The sequence below is a fragment of the Hippopotamus amphibius genome, chromosome 2, assembly GCF_030028045.1.
Source record: "Hippopotamus amphibius kiboko isolate mHipAmp2 chromosome 2, mHipAmp2.hap2, whole genome shotgun sequence".
In the NCBI taxonomy this organism is placed as follows: Eukaryota; Metazoa; Chordata; class Mammalia; order Artiodactyla; family Hippopotamidae; genus Hippopotamus; species Hippopotamus amphibius.
In genome coordinates this window covers 77,290,830-77,306,726 of record NC_080187.1, presented here as the reverse complement: position 1 = coordinate 77,306,726, position 15,897 = coordinate 77,290,830, and the positions used below count along the sequence as shown (strand labels likewise).

Here is a 15,897-nt window from a genome sequence, read left to right as displayed (position 1 = left end):
CAAAAAGAAAAGATCCTTTCAAAAGCCCTACAATGGCTCTTCACTGCTGGCTCGTTGGGGGAGCAGCTCTGGCTCATGTGACAGGCTCTGCTTCTTTTCACAGTCCTGACCTGATCTGGCCATTTCAGGCCAACCTTGGCTACTGCACTCGCCCAAGCGTCTCCAAGGGAAGCACAGGCATGACCTGGCCACCTCACAGGGGAACACAAGGTCACCATATGCCTGGGTTTAGGTGGGCTGTGCTGGGTCTTTCTGAGATAAGGCTTTCCAAGTCTTTGGTCTGCAAACTGCAGTTCTTCCATCTGGCCCTAAAGTACCCATTTTTCAAGCAGTGGTTTTGGCGCCGAAGCCTAAAGTCACCTGGCGGATGAACCTCAATCATTAGCTAAGAGGCACTGCCTACACACTGGGGGAGGAGGGGAGGCTTGGGTGCGACAGGATGGCAGCAATGAGAATAATGAGAGATGCTGAAGACTTGCCCACCACACATGCTTGAAGTAAAGGTAACAAGTGTGGCGAACAGATGAAACAATTTATGTAAAGAATTTAATGGAACATTTGGAACTCAAGAAATGGAGCTATTGTTTATTTCTTGAAAATGCATGTGTGCCCTGCACGTGGTAAAAACTCAATGACAGGGTGTCATACAGTGAAGTGGGAGAGCTGAGGAGTGAGAACGAATGAGGCTGAGTTACTTTTCTTTCCCGGAAGCCCTCACTTCCCTCCCATCTCCGTCTCCAAGTCTCCTTTCTTGCTCACCCCAGGCAGAGCAGTGGGTGTGTGGCTGGGGCCAAGGTGGAGGCAGGAAGGGAAACCTCAAAATCTAGAAACACATCACAAAGATGAACAGTGTGGCCCCCAGTTTGTTCCACGGGTCACAGAAGATGCTAATGAGTGAGAACAAAAGAAAAAAGATTTCAGCAGCCAAACACAGTTAAATTGGGGTAGGGGGAGTGTGCTACACAAAACCGAGCCAGTTTCTTCACTGGGTGACTTCGCAAAGCCTTCGATCTATGACTGTCCATCGTGAGTCTTCACGGGGGGAGACGACGTAGCATTTTGTAAATTCATTTGATCAGGAAAAGAAAATCTGTTTCCACTGATCATTACTCGGGACTGACATTTTGAGGAATACTCTTGGCCATCACTGATCCGTAGATTTTTCTTCTTTACTTTCCCACCTCACTGAGCTAACCTTCTCATCCTAGAGAAGGAGAGATGATGTGCTCACAACAGTAATTCTCAGATTTGAGAGTAACTGTCATCCAGAGTCTTGCCCCTCAGAGTGTGGTCTGGGAACCCGCAGCACTGACATCACCTGGACGCACAATGAATTGCGCTGTAATTCAGGGGCACTGAGTCAGAATCTGCAGTTTGGCGTGATGCCCAGGTGATTCACATACACGTTAACGTTTGAGATGCAGACCGAGGGTGCTTGACATTAGGCACTAGCCTCAATAATTCTGATGTGATGTTTCCGGGGTGAGGCCTAGGTATGCACATTTAAAAATACCACCTCCAGGACATCCTGATGCACCTGGTGTGCGGACCCCTATTGAGAGACACTGACAATTATAAAGCTTCTATGGCTCAAGCGCCTGCTATAAGGTAACAGAACATTCCTGTGCTAACATTTGGTTTCACAGCAGCACCTCTAGAAGGTAGGTGATGGTATAGTCACTTTCATTGTTAGAAATAAGGAAATGGAACCTTGCAGAGAGAAGGTGAGCTGCTGGACCAAGGTCATCCAGGGGTCAGCAGGTGTCCTAGGGTGAACAAGGACCCTCCTGTTTCTCCTCCCCGCCTCACCGATCTCTCCTCCTCCTCTGTCATCTGCTCTTTATTCCCCAGCTTCTGCATCACTAACAGTCCTCTCTGAGTCTGCTTTTGTTTTTCATGAAAGGCTAACAAAACACTGCTGCTCTCCATGCTTGCTAATGATAATCCTGATTAGCTCCATTCTGTCCGCTGGCTCCCCGCTGCCCAGGGCCAAGGCTGCCTGCTTATTCAATCAGGGCCTGGCCCATTTGCTAATTACCAGCATTATTTGGGCATCATTTCCTCCAACTGTGAACTTGCTCCAGTTCAAGTCATCTTCAGCTGTTGCATTTACATGAGAAAGGGATCGTTTGTCACGTCTGTGTCTGTCAAGGCTCCAGCCTCCCCCTCCCTGTTGGAGACCAAATGAAATCTGTATTTCCCTGGTTCCCAGGCTGCTGCTGACCAGCAGGTCCCCACGGGAGCCATGGGACAAGCCCTGTGCACAGATGGATGCACTGGCCTTCCTCACTGGGCTGCCAGGGTGACCTCTTCCCCGCTTCTGCATTCCAAGTTGTGTCTCCCTCAGGCCTGACAGGGTGACCCACTGACCCTGTTTGCTAGGGACAGGGTTTTCCCAGGACATGGGATTTTTTGTGCTAAATCGGGGAGGCTTGGTCACTGTACACCTGGCCCACCAGGATACACAGTGTGAGAGCATTCGACATCCTCCTAGGCGACATATAGCTGGAATCTGGATCAGAGCACTGATGGAGTTGGGGTCCCATCTTTCTCTGTCAGGCCTGAGACTGAGGATGCATCTCTTTACTGCTTTGCACCTTATTTTGCTTTTAATCTCTACTGCTAATCCGACAGGAGGAAGCTTTATTTCCAACAGTGGATAAGTGGAGGTCTGCAGGCATGTTCGGAGATGAGAGTGGCACCAAAGAAGGAATGACTAGCGTGTAACCCCTTTGACTCGGGATCATCCTCAAAGTACTCTTCCCGATTCAAAAACACATGACGCATTTAGTATGTACTTGGCAACATGGGCAATGCAACCGTATGCCCTGTATACTCCCAGGCCTCAAAGAGTTGACGATCCCATGGGAGACGGGATACAAATACAATGAACTATATCTGCTATAAGGCTCATTACCTAGGGGATCCCCAAGATGGCAAAAGGCCATGGGAGCTGGGGAAGGGGGAATTAGGGTACCTCTACTTACTCTGCAAGCTACTATACATTGATTATCTCACTGAACAGCCAACATTTCTTAAGCACCTATAGAGTGACAACCCACTTAGTTTTTACAATTCTATCATACCTATGCTCAAGATTGCAAGTTAGTGAATGAAGGGCCCAGGGTCTGAACCCAGAGAATCTGAGCCTTGTGTTAAGCACTGTCTGAGACTGAATCTTCTGTCCTGTGGGATGCTGGACCCTCAACACACCCAGTACACTGGGCACTCAGCCAACATCAGACAAAAGCAATGGGTGTGGTGGGGGGGGGCCTGGGAACAGAGGGGCATGGCTGCGCACGGTGGAAACGTGGCAGAGAGAAACCCGAGGTGGGGTTTCTGCGTCCTACACTGTGGAATCCCAAGGCATGACATCAGGAATGTCCCACTGGAGGTGTGGGAACTCTGGGACTGCTGATGTTCAGAAGGAAACTGGCCGGAGAGGTGCTGCCCTTCTGGCCCCTTCGCTGCATTAGATTCTAAAGAATGTACTAGAACGGGATGCCAAATGCCTGACTTCTTCATCCTCCTCCAAGGGCCAAAGATGAGGGACAATCATTATTTTATATTTTTTAGACTGCATTTGTCAATGCTCAAAAACATCTTTTTTTTACAATTAGAACACCTGGGCAACTTGCTTTGCATGTATAGAGTACTTGATATATGCAAATCAAATAAAAATGTGTTGATTTGATATGAGTGATTTTAATAGGTGCATTGCAACAGTAGACTTGGAAGTTCGCTATTCCAGCGCTATCAATTATTGAAAGCATTCATTTCAATAGCAGCAATCGACAAGTGCAGTATTCTCAGTGGACGCTGAACTGTGCTAAGTATCTAGACTCTGACAATATATAATGACTGTCTTCAGAAACAGTCTCAGTACCCTTTTCTGTTACTTTATAGATTTCAGTTTGTGTAAAATGAATACCTAATTTCAGAGTGTTATGTTTTAAAAACACTTATTAATATGTACAAGCATTGAAATTAATCTCCCTGTAATTAAAATTAACAAAACATAAAGGTAGGCTACTGTTTCAATCAAAAGACAACGAAGACAACGCTTCAGGGAAGAAAACTGATATCTCTTCTTGCTCACACCCACTGTTAATAATTCCTGGTTAATCCAATCATAGTTTGTTCCCCATGCCCCCAAATAAGCTCTCATCTAGAATACTGGGTTGTTCCAGGCCTTTCTGTGACTCAGACTTCAAGTCAGCTCCTGGCACTGCCGGGTGTTAGAATCCCCAGGGCCCCTCTTCAGTTGTGGAAAATACAGCTGACCCGTGAACAACGTGGGAGTAAGGGCCCGATCCTCTGTGCCGTTGAAAATCTGTGTATAACTTACCGCTGGGCGCTCCATGAACCAGTTCCCTCTATCTGTGGGCCTGCATGCAACCCACCTCGGATGGTGCCGTAATGCAGAACTTACTACTGGAAAAAATCCACGTACCGGGACCTGTGCAGTTCAAATCTATGTTGTTCAAGGGTCCGCTGTAACGAGAGTGCCCTGATGGTGAAGGCAGGCTTTCTCTACTTGTTAACTTACACGTGGCTTTGTCCTGCAATGGCGTTCATGCTTCCGTACATAAAGAAGAAATTAACATTCAGCCCTCTCCATCTGATGTTGCTCCTCCTTTACGCAGAGAAACCCAAACTTGAGTGCTGAGGAGAGCCTCTTTCTTCCAGTGGACCTTTAGGGAAGGCGTTTCCCCTCCACCTGAACACGTCAACTGGACAGAAGTACGCCAAACTCCCAGAGCAGACCCATGCTCTCCTGGAGATCAGAGGGCTTGCTCCACCCTCTTCATTCACCTGCCCCCATCCACTCTGCCCTTGACATTTTCTGAAATTAGCTTTCTCCGTTCCTTTCAGGCTTTTAATTCCCATTTGCTGTTTGCACAACCATCTTTGCTGTTTACCCACAACAGCCTTTACACAAGACAAACGAGCAAAACTCCACCATGACGTGTCTTAGCTTCTTTCCACACTCCCTGCCCAACTGAATTCAGAGACAACTTAGTTCTTTCCAAGAGCTTTCTAGAAAGTGGTTGTGAAAGAAAATGAAGAAAATGAATGCTTTAGCCAACAATATATATCTCAATTGTACCCAGCGAGTCTTGCTTTGTTCCAGAACTCTTGAGTGATGCACAGAAATTTTTTTTTTTTTTTTTTTTGTCGTGTGTTCTCAAAGCATAATAATAGATTTCGAGTTGAGAAACTCTCAAGGTGATATATAAAATTCCTCAACATCTACTTTGCCAGATACAGGTACTCTACTGTATTAAACATGTCTTTTGGTTTTTGTATTTCGATACTTTAATATCTGGAGCCTTGCTGAAAATGGAGGGATTGCCCCTTCCAGGGCTAACCAGTTTCTGGAGATAGTAAAGAACTCATCTTTGAGCTGTTTACTCACCCATCAGTACAAACCAACCCATCCAGAGCCTGCTCCCCCAGTCACCTCCTCTGTGGCCTCTCACACTCAGGGCTGAAAGCCCTCTGCCCTAATCGCCCAAGGCCCCGTGAACACTGAGGGGCGGCCCCTCTGCCCCAGAACCTGCTGAAACCATTCACATTAGTCCATGTTTAGCCTTCTCACCCTGCCTGGCCCATTTCTTCACGGAAAACCGCACCCGAGGCTCCGCGTCTTCCCGGACCAATCTGTGTCCTTCCCCGTGTGGCGCCCCTGCCGTCGTGTGCCCCCTTCTCCTGAGATCTCTGAGTGAAACAAACTGTCTTTTCAAGGGCAGTTATCTCTTGGCCTCACCATAAATAAATACTATAAAACCTATAATTTAAAAACATGTATATAAAGAGAAAGGAAGACAGGCTAGTAAAAGACCAGTCTGGCCCCCGCGCTCGGGCCATTGTTCAAATGCACTTGGATGAAATTTTTTTGCTCTGTCAGTTATATTTAGCAAAACTGTCACTTTTAACTGTTTCAGGAAAAAAGCATGATTTTACCATAAAGCACTGTATTACACTGGATAAGACGTACTCAATAGAGCTGCTAGAGATAGCTGTGATAAGGGTACCATAGCATAATACATGTTACAAAAGATGTAGAGTTTTTAGGGGCCCTTGACTTTTAAAGCGCAGTTTGAGTCCAACTGTAAAGATAGCTTATAAAGAAAATAAAAGGACTCCCCATTCACCTAAATAACAATAGTGAATTTTTTTTAAACCAAATGTTCTGGATTCTCATATATTCTATTAAAACTGTATTTCAGGAGATTCAGTATGAAAAGCAAATTCCCCATGATACTGTATTCTCATTTTGGACTCACGTCTCCCTCTATCTCTGGAGTAAAACTACTTAAAGACAGTTTAACTTGACTTTGTGTGTCTAGCCACTGCCACCCAATAGGTGCTAAATATTTATTCACTGACTGAAGAAACGTTTCTTACTTTCTTTGGATAGCAGTGTAAGAGATGACACAGAGCTCAAAGATGCCCATTTAAGGGGTTAAGTAAATAGGTGACTGTTTTTGGAGCTGAGAATTAAAGCTACACCCTCTGGTCCAAACCATGAGAATCCCAGAGAGAAATGTAAGACCTCTGTTTGATGGCCATGCACATCTTGGCATCTCCTGACCTTCAGCTGACCTCTAAATCCTGTCCAATTCTGCAATCCTCTGTTTAGCAGCCAGCCATCAGTTTGCATGGGCATGGCAGTGTCCTATGGCAAATGGCCGAGCTCATGGGGTGACCTGGATGCAGGCACTGCACCGTGACACTTACCAAGGGCTCCAGCTCCTTGCGGTCTATGAGGTTCATCTCTGTGACGAAGTAATAGAAATGTTTGTAGCAGGTGTTGACATGGGCCTCTGCGCCCATCACAATGACCCGGTCGAAGTGGTGGATGTAGACGTGGACGAAGACTCGGAAGAGGCGGCACAGGATCTTCTTGCAGATCTGCAGGAAGTTCTTTGGGAAGGGGACACCTAGAGAAAGGGAAGAAGGGAACAAAACCGTGATGGGGAAGCTCTGGCAGGCCCCGAGCACACACGTAAGGCTGGAGAACAGTCCCGCACCCGGGCTTTCGGACCAGCCTATAGATGCCCGGTTCCGTGTGGGCAGCTGCTTTGGACATGGTCTGAAAAAGTGGCTAAAATTGTGTTAAATGCAAACACCCAACAACCAGGAAAAGACCCAAAAAATGAAGGAAGAGGGCCAGGTTTGTTTCTTTGGTTCTATCATTTTCGGTGCAGATAAACGTGCAGAAATATTTATTTTTAGATAGAAACATGTACTCTCCCTTCTTGCTTTTTTTACTTTTCCCACTCTTTAGAGCCCAAGAAAGTTCCTTTTCCTCTTATCTCTAATGTAGGGAAACTGGTAGAAGAGAGGGCGATGCTCCAGAAAGACTGGCACTCCTTCACACAGAGTAATAGGGAGTGGTGGGGACTGCAGCAAGTTAGAAAGCCCCTTCTCATCAAAGGAAGCAGCCACTGCACCACTCAGCCAATAGGCGGCCATGTAGGGACAGAGGCCTGGGGCTGCAAGAACTTCTGATTTTTCAAGATGCTTCAGAAATCTAGAGTTCTATGTGAACTATCTGGAGTTCTATTTTTGAACTGATAGCAATTAGCCTGAAGTTAAAAAAAAAAAATACTGCAGGTCAACAGGTCAAAACAAAACATCTTCCCAGCATAACACGGCCTGCAGACTACCAGTGTGCAAATTCTGATCCAAACTTTCTCGGAGGTATCTGTTTCTGAGGTCGGCTCGCGCAACAAAACCTCACGGAAGCTTCGCATTACACTTACTGCCACCTCGTCTCCTTGAGGAAGGTAAGAGTTGGGGATTGTTTTTCATTAGCACAGGCTGGGCGAGTGGTGAGAGGAACCATCCAGGTTTCCTGTCTGATGACCACTACTCCCAGCTTGGTCAGAGCAGCAAGTAGCAGAATCCCAAGCCCACCTCCTCTCTGCCTCTCAAACACTGCTTAAGCTCTTGTTAGTTACACTGTTCCTAAGTAGTGACGTCATGGATTCCAAAGTTAAATAGCCTTTGAATTCCCATTCTGCTCCTCTTCCAGCTGTATGGCCACAGGCAAGTTATTTTACCTCTCCGAGCTTCGGTTTTTCCATGTGTAGGATGCAGATAAAAATGCCAATTGTCCTAAGGACTAGAAGGGACACCCCTGTAACTTGTTTTTTCCTCAGTTAAGGAGGAGCCAAAACAAGGCCTTTTTTGCATGGCCAGGAGCATCAACACGACTAAAATCCTCCTACTGCGCCTAGGACAGAGTGAGAGCTTGCTAAATGGGAAGGACACCCCCCCCCACAACCCCCCTCTCTCTGCTCTGTGAGATCTGGAGCATCTAGCTGTTGTTATAAGGGAAGTAATCAGCCTTATCAGGAAAAGGGAGACAACCACCAGCTTTTCTGCAGAATTGCAGAGCTGTGCTCTGGGCACGTGCCTGGTCCCCAGAAAGCCTGGAGTTCTGCTGTCCGTGCCTCCACAGGGTCCCAGTGGCAGCTGTCTGGTAAGAGACGTTCTGTAACGGGGCTGTCTGGGGGCTGCAGGGCAGGAGGAGAGGGACGGAACGTGGCTGGCAGTGGGCAGAGGCAGGATCTGCCTCCCCAGGGCCCGGCACTGATACTGGCTTTTCTTCCAAAACACAGTGGCAACATATCAAGTGAACCCAGGGGGAGACTCGGGCACAGCTTGGCAGCTGACTGGGCAACAGATGCTGGGGTTTAGGGGTGGGGTGAGTTAAAGCTGGCAAAAGGTGGAGGGCAGCCCCTCACTGAGCTGATGGGTGGTATTCTCTGCTGAAAGGGGGCCAGTGAAAACCACCGCTGCCAGGCTGAGAGAAGGTCTAGAGGCTTCAGAGAAGCCTGAGATCAAGAGGTGATGGAATCTCCCATTATCCACATTCAAGTATTGATATGTTCCAATCAGAAGCAGAGTCCTGGAACCACACGGAGACAACAGTAGAGGTTGACATGTATTACTTTCGCAACCTGTCTGTGATGTAGGTTTTACTAGTCCTGTATCACAGATGAGTAACACCAAGCACAGATTAACTTGCTCCAGGCCACTTAAGCAAACAGTGGTGGGGCTGGAATTTGGACCATGTCAGCCTGATTCTAAAATCTAACAGTTCTGGTTATGTTTGAAGGGTGACTCTCTCTCTGCCAAGGATAAAAGCACAGCTTTTTTTCCTTTTCTTTTCTTATTAGTTATCTATTTTATACATATTAGTGTACATATATCAATCCCAATCTCCCAATTCATAATTCCCCCCCCCCCCCAAAAAAAACAAAACCACAGCTTAATTGCTAAATGCAACGAGGCATCTAAAGGCTACTCTTTGGTGGCACAGAAATATAATTTTTTTAAAAAAGGAAAGGGGTGAGGAGAGAAGGGTGAAAAAAGTCCACATCCTTGGGGGCCACCGATCTGAGGTACTAGAGGTCAGCTAATACTCTGCAGCCCCAAGGAGAGATGTGTTTTCTCTGCTGGTACCTTAGACCATGGACCTGGGACTAAAAGCCAACATTTACTGGGCACTTAACAAGTCTAGGTACTGTTACTGTTTCCATCTTACAAATGAGGAAACAGACTCAGAAAATTAAGTAGCTGCCCCAGGTCACGCGGCTGGCAAACTGTGGAGGGGTTTGGACCCAGGATTGTCTAACTCCAAAAGCTAGGAGTACCCAGAACTCTGAAGTCTGGAGATGTTGCTCTGGGGTTCTGCACACACCTCTAGCTCCAAAGCCATTTTTTCCTGGGTGGCCTGAATCCCCTCAGGTGCACTTACCTTTCACATCACCTGCTGCTAAGGAACGCGGCAGTGGGGGTGGGGGGGGGTGGGTTGTGGTGTTCAGTGGTGCCAGTTCACCTACTTGACCTTTAAAGCCAGCTCCCATACCGCACACACTGACTGAAGGTAAGGCAAAATCTTGGACAACGAGGATGTCCATGGCACTTGTTGGGTCCCTCTAGAGTGTCCCCAAACTGCATTCCCCTACACCCCCAAATCCCTACATCTGATCAGCTCTGCTCTCGGCTCTGCCCTCCATCCCATACCTGGTCTCTGGCCTTGCCTTTTGCCTTGAACTTGGTTTGCTCTTGCCTCTCTCTTTTGGGCTATGGCTGGGAATGATTTTTAGAGTAGTAGAGAAGAGTTGGTTTTACAGTCTAAAAGACCTAGATTAAAATCCTAGCCCTATAACTGACTAGCTGTATAGGCAAGTAACTTCATCACTCTATTTCACTACAAAATGGATAAAGACATTTACTTTCTAGTGTTCTTATAATGGTATCTGTAACGTGGCTGGCACTTAGTGGGAAATTCAAGACGAAGTTCTACTTTTGTTATTTCCCACCTGAACTCCTCAGGGAGGTGGGACCCCAGCCTCAGATCTCTTGGCTCTGGCTGTTAAGTTGGCCCTGACTCTTCCACCATCCCCTCCCTTACATGTAATTCATTCTTCACAAGTGAACACTGCCAATGGTTCAAGTCAGGACATGCTCAGCATGCACCACAGTCACCCCAGGCCCGCTTGGGAAGCTGAGAAGTCCTAGGCTGGATTCATAGGGAGCCTAGGAACCCTGGTGAGTTCTCTGCTAAGTCAGAGATAAAATTCCAGCTCATGGAGTGTGGAGTTAAGAATAAGAAAGCTGTGTTTGGGACTTCCCGGTGGCGCAGTGGTTAAGAATCTGCCTGCCAAGGCAGGGGACATGGGTCTGATCCCTGGTCAGGGAAGATCCCACAGGCCAAGGAGCAACTAAACCTGTGCACCACAACTACTGAGCCTGCGCTCTAGAGCCTGAGAGCCACAACTACTGAGCCCATGTGCTACAACTACTGAGCCTGCATGAGAAACCACTGAAGTCTGTGTGCCTAGAGCCCGTGCTCTGCAACAAGAGAAGCCACCACACTGAGAAGCCTGCACACCACGACGAAGAGTAGCCCCTGCTTGCCGCAACTAGAGAAAGCCCACATGCAACAGCAAAGACCCAATGCAGCCAAAAAAAAAAAAAAAAAGAAAGCTATGTTGCATTTGGGAAATTCATTCAATATTATTGATGGTTCAGGGGCCAATTCTACAGTTTGTGTACTATCTTAGCCCTTCTCTCCCTTTCTCTTCTGCCTTCCAGGTGTTCAGATTTGTGTGTGTGTGTGTGTGTGTGCACATGCTTTAAATAAACCTTCAGAAGGTGGGAAGTGGAACAGATCCACCCCTCTGGATGTAGATAACTGGATGTCCACCCCTTTGGTGGACCCTGGAACTCTCATCCTGTGTAACTGGCCTCATGGCAGCAAGATAGGGTAAGACAGCCCTGCTGATCTAATCCTTTCCCTGACCGGCTCCAGAGGGACCAGTTCATGAAAATCAGTTTATCTGAGCATTTCTTGTCCTCATGGTGCTTGTAAGAAGTATCTAATCTCCATTAAATAGCCACAGAAAAATGAACCCTAAGAGAGGCCTGATATATGTATACATGATGTCACTTATTCCCAGTGAAACCCTGAGCAGTGATATTATTATTTCATTTTTTTTCAATGTAACTGTGGCTTAGCTCAGTTAAAGTGTTTGCCTAGCCTCACAGCTAAAAGGAGGTAGAGCACAGATTTGGCTCTGAGTGAAATGCGGGCTCTTTCTTCAGCATCCTGCTACCGGCTCTATGGCACAGGGACCTCACTGTTGAGATGACCATTTCTTGACCTCCACTTAGCTCAGTACCTGGCTTGTAGGAGGAGCTCAAAAAATGTTTGTTTGTTTGTTTGAAATGAATACAGGCTAACAGTAGGAAGAGTGAAAGGCTAATGAACCATCTCAAATGGACACTGGGCTTGATACCACGGCAGTGGTATCATAAGGTACTGGGGACCCTCCACTTTTGTATTTCCCAAGGTTTGTTTTATTTATTTATTTATTTAGGCTGCATTGGGTCTTCGTTGCTGTGCATGGGCTTTCTCTAATTGCAATGAGCGGGGACTAGTCTTTGTTGCAGTGCACAGGCTTCTCATTGTGGTGGCTTTTCATTGTGGAGTACAGGCTCTAGGTGTGCAGGCTTCAGTAGTTGCAACACTCGGGCTCAGTAGTTGTGGCACACGGGCTTAGCGGCTCCACAGCATGTGGGATCTTCCCGGATCAGGGCTCAAACCCATGTCGCCTGCATTGGCAGGAGGATTCTTAATCACTGCACCACAAGGGAAGTCTCTCCCAAGGTCTGTTTTAAAAATGACTAGTTCTGGGACTTCCCCAGTGGAGCACTGGTTAAGAATCCTCCTGCCAATGCAGGGGACATGGGTTCGAGCCCCAGTCTGGGAAGATCCCCAGCAGAGCAGCTAAGCCTGTGTGCCACAACTACTGAGTCCACGCCCTGGAACTACAGAAAGCCTGTGTGCAGCAACGAAGATCCAATACAGCCAATACATAAAAATAGATAAATAAATAAAGTTAAAAAAAATAAAAATAAAGTGACTAATTCTGAGAGATCCTTGGCTAAAAAAAAGAGGATCATGAGGTCAAGCACATTTGTAAAAATGCTGCTTTTATAAAGGTCTGCAATACACCTAAACATAGTAAAGGATCTGAAAATTCCTGTAGCAAAAAGTCCTGTTTAACTCTGAATCTCCTTTTCCCTGTAATTGCTATTAGTTACAAAGAGTCTGTAATCAGACTTCCCAGGTTTCATTTCTGGCTCTACTACCTATTAACAAGGTAGCCATATGCAAACAGCTTAGTATCTCTAAGCAGTTTCCCCAGCCCACAGGGATGTTAATGTCATCTGTAGCTCAGGTGGTTCTTGTAAGGATTAAATACACACACACACACACACACACACACACACACACACACACACACACACACACACACACACACACACACACACACACACACGTAAAAGGATTTGCTAATACTCTGCAGAGAGGAAGCACTGTCGTGAACTGTTAGTTTTAGTACGTCACGGACCAAATGTTCTTTGTAACATACTTTGGGATTAAATTCCTCTTGCATATTTATTTTCAAAAGGGCAGTCTTGGTATTAATCCATCAATTCTGAACTTGCAAAGAACTTAGAGTAGTAGGTACTCGATTAAGCCCTGGATTATATATTCAGCCTCATATTATTTTCCACACATTTCTCGTATTTATGTCTTGTATTACTATAAGTTCCCTGAACAAAGGGGCTGTTTTATACTTTGATCCCATCTTTAAAAGTACCTGGCACAGAGCTAGGCAGGGAATACTCATCAATCAAAATTGAATCATAAGAGAGCAGTGATCTTATTTAATCAAGATGTGAACCCATCATCTCCGATTCAGGGGAGAACAAAAGCCTACAGCAGAAATGATAGCTTTTTGCCAGAGTCATGATACAGTCCTGGCATGGAAGGCTACACAAGGCTCTTCTAGGGAGGAGAGCTCTGAGACGAAGAGCACTTTCATCTATCCTAGAGGGTGGGCAGAAAGAATCTGAAACTCCTCTTTTTATCATTAAAACCTCCCTTCTTTACCTTTCAATATAGTTTTTCGGGTGGTGATAGTTAATTTTCAGTCGCTATGCTCAATTAGAAAGTTAATGCCAGACAATATAAACCAACAGTCTTAACTGAAATAGATGGCATATCTGAAGGATTTGGAGTTAAACTTTGACTAGTCTTGTAATAACCCAGAAGGAACCTCCCAACAATAATCTCAGACAGATATGTATTGATCATATAGGAAACAACTTTTGATCAGAAGATTTCTAAATGATTTGTGAGCGCGAGTGATCTCGAGCCTTCCCTTCCTTTATTCCACCCTGAGTCACAGCCCCTGACTCTCAGATTCAAGCTGGGAAATTTCAGACTCCAAGAAGTTGGCCCGAAATGAGAAGATGTGATCAGATGAAGTTCCACAAAGAAGTGATAGACATCTAGGTGTTTAAGGATGGACCTGGATGGCCTCGGGCTGGCAGTGTGGCTTGGTCTCTGCAAATGGGATCAGTGAGCCTAACACAGGACCAGGGCTGAGCTCAGATTCCAGAATGAGCCCAGGCAAGACGCCTGGGCAGAGGCTGGAATCCCAAACCAATCACTCGCATGTGGTTCCAGCAGGAATGTGCTCAACAATTCGACTCAAAGCAAGACTAGAGTTTGTTGAGCGATCGAGCCAAGGAGGATGCCAGCCAGAGAGCTGGGGTGAAGGCAGAGGGTGCAGTGAGCCCCTCTGGAAGGTCTGACCAGGCAGCCCCATGGCTCTGCTTCTGCTGCTGGTGAGGATCTGGTCCTCAGCCGGGAACCAGAATCTGACAGAGCCCTGCAGAGTTTGTGAATGTGTCTAACCGCAAACTTTGTGATCTCCAAGCCACTCCAAGTGTGAGCGCTAAGTCGAGCATGGAATACAGTAATCTCTCGGTGGCCCCGTGCGGATGTGCCTTTCATCTCCGACTCAGTAAATCTCCTTTCTCCCAAACAAAACTGAACAAAAACTCCAGCAATTTCTGAGCTTCAATCCATTTTCTTTCTTCCCCACCCCCTCCCCTCCCTTTCACTAACCCCTCAAACGCCCCATTCAATCCTTCCTTTTCAGGCACCTCTGGGAAACACACACACACACACACACACACACACACACACACACACACACACACACACACACGAAGTTACCTAAATGGCTTGTGTATTTTTCTTTTATCCTGTTACAGAAGCTGCAAAAGGAGAGGGTCCCTCAGGGAATGCAGAGATGCTATGACAGGGCCACAGATGGGACATGGAGGTCCCAAAGTCAAATAAGACCCAGGCGGTAGTTTCTGAGCTAGCTGCTACCATTCTTCTTTTCGTGGTTTTTCTCTCTTCTCTTCTGGAGAGAAAGCCAGATGTTTGGGGCTGAAACCCTGGTCTCTGTTGGCGCTGGACTGAACCTGGGCCATGGAGGTCTGGAGAGTGAGGGCTCAAAGGCTGTCTCCAGGGACACCAGAGAACTAGCCCCCAAACATCCCAGGTTGCACAAGCAGCTGGCAGACATTCCAGCCTGTGGTTCACCTAGTTAATGCCTCTTCTTCAGAGCTCAGCTCAAAGCCTCCCCTCATCCCCAGACCCAGGTTCCCTGGCATCTGTCATCTGCTCCTGAAACTCTCCTGAGCACAGATCCCAGATGGCAATTCCACACTGATGTGTGTGGATCCTGACTCAGGTCTGCCACCCCCTCCAGACTGTACACTCCCTGAGGACAGGGGGTGCATCCACGCTCCCCACAGACGGATGTTTAGTGCCCAGCATGGAGCCCGGAGCGGCGGGGGGGTACGTGATAGATACATCCTTGCTGACTGCTGGCTCGAGAGTTGAGCTCTTGTGCCATCTGCTTACACCAAAATCAAAGCTCAGAAAGGCGTAGGGACTGCCTGGCTGGGGGTTTAGAGCTAGTCTGTGATGAAAAGGGGTCAGAATTCAAGTCAGTCTGATTCCAGAGCCCATGCTCTTTCCACTCTGCCAGGAAACTGGATGGGATTCTCATGGCTCGTTTCATCTCCTTCCAATCCAATTGGCAGAACTGGAGAAGCCAAATTTGTTCATCGACGAAGGTGGAAAAGGAAAAGGGCATATTGGCTCTTACTTCCCCAAAGGCACGCGTCATTCGTGGTTGAAGACACTGATTAAGCGTCTGGCTCTGGTGTCAACCACTGGTTTCAGATTCCAGCTGTGGAACTTTCCGGCTATTTGCCCGTGAGCGAGTTTGCTAACTTCTAAAAGGCTTGGTTTCCTTATCTGAGGAATGAGAAGAATTACACCTGGTCTTTTGTGAGATCGTGAGGATTAAACACAACGCACCGGGCCAGCAGGCTCTCAGAGCATTCGGCAAAAGGCCACTGATGTCACGACTGCTCGAAAGGCGGCTCTTCCTCATGAACGTCCAGGGTGGGGGGGGCCAGGCAAATGAAACAGCA

General features: G+C 47.0%; 1 protein-coding gene across 4 annotated transcripts in view; it reads right to left on the bottom strand.

Moving 5' to 3' along the window:
• The window catches only part of MOB3B (MOB kinase activator 3B), a 193,873-nt gene that overhangs the window by 24,478 nt on the left and 153,498 nt on the right, over positions 1 to 15,897 (bottom strand). For all 4 annotated transcript variants that reach the window (XM_057724241.1, XM_057724238.1, XM_057724239.1 and 1 more), the window contains exon 3: positions 6,745 to 6,947. In XM_057724241.1, coding sequence (XP_057580224.1) covers positions 6,745 to 6,947 — 203 coding nt within the window. The remainder of the gene's footprint in view (positions 1 to 6,744; positions 6,948 to 15,897) is intronic.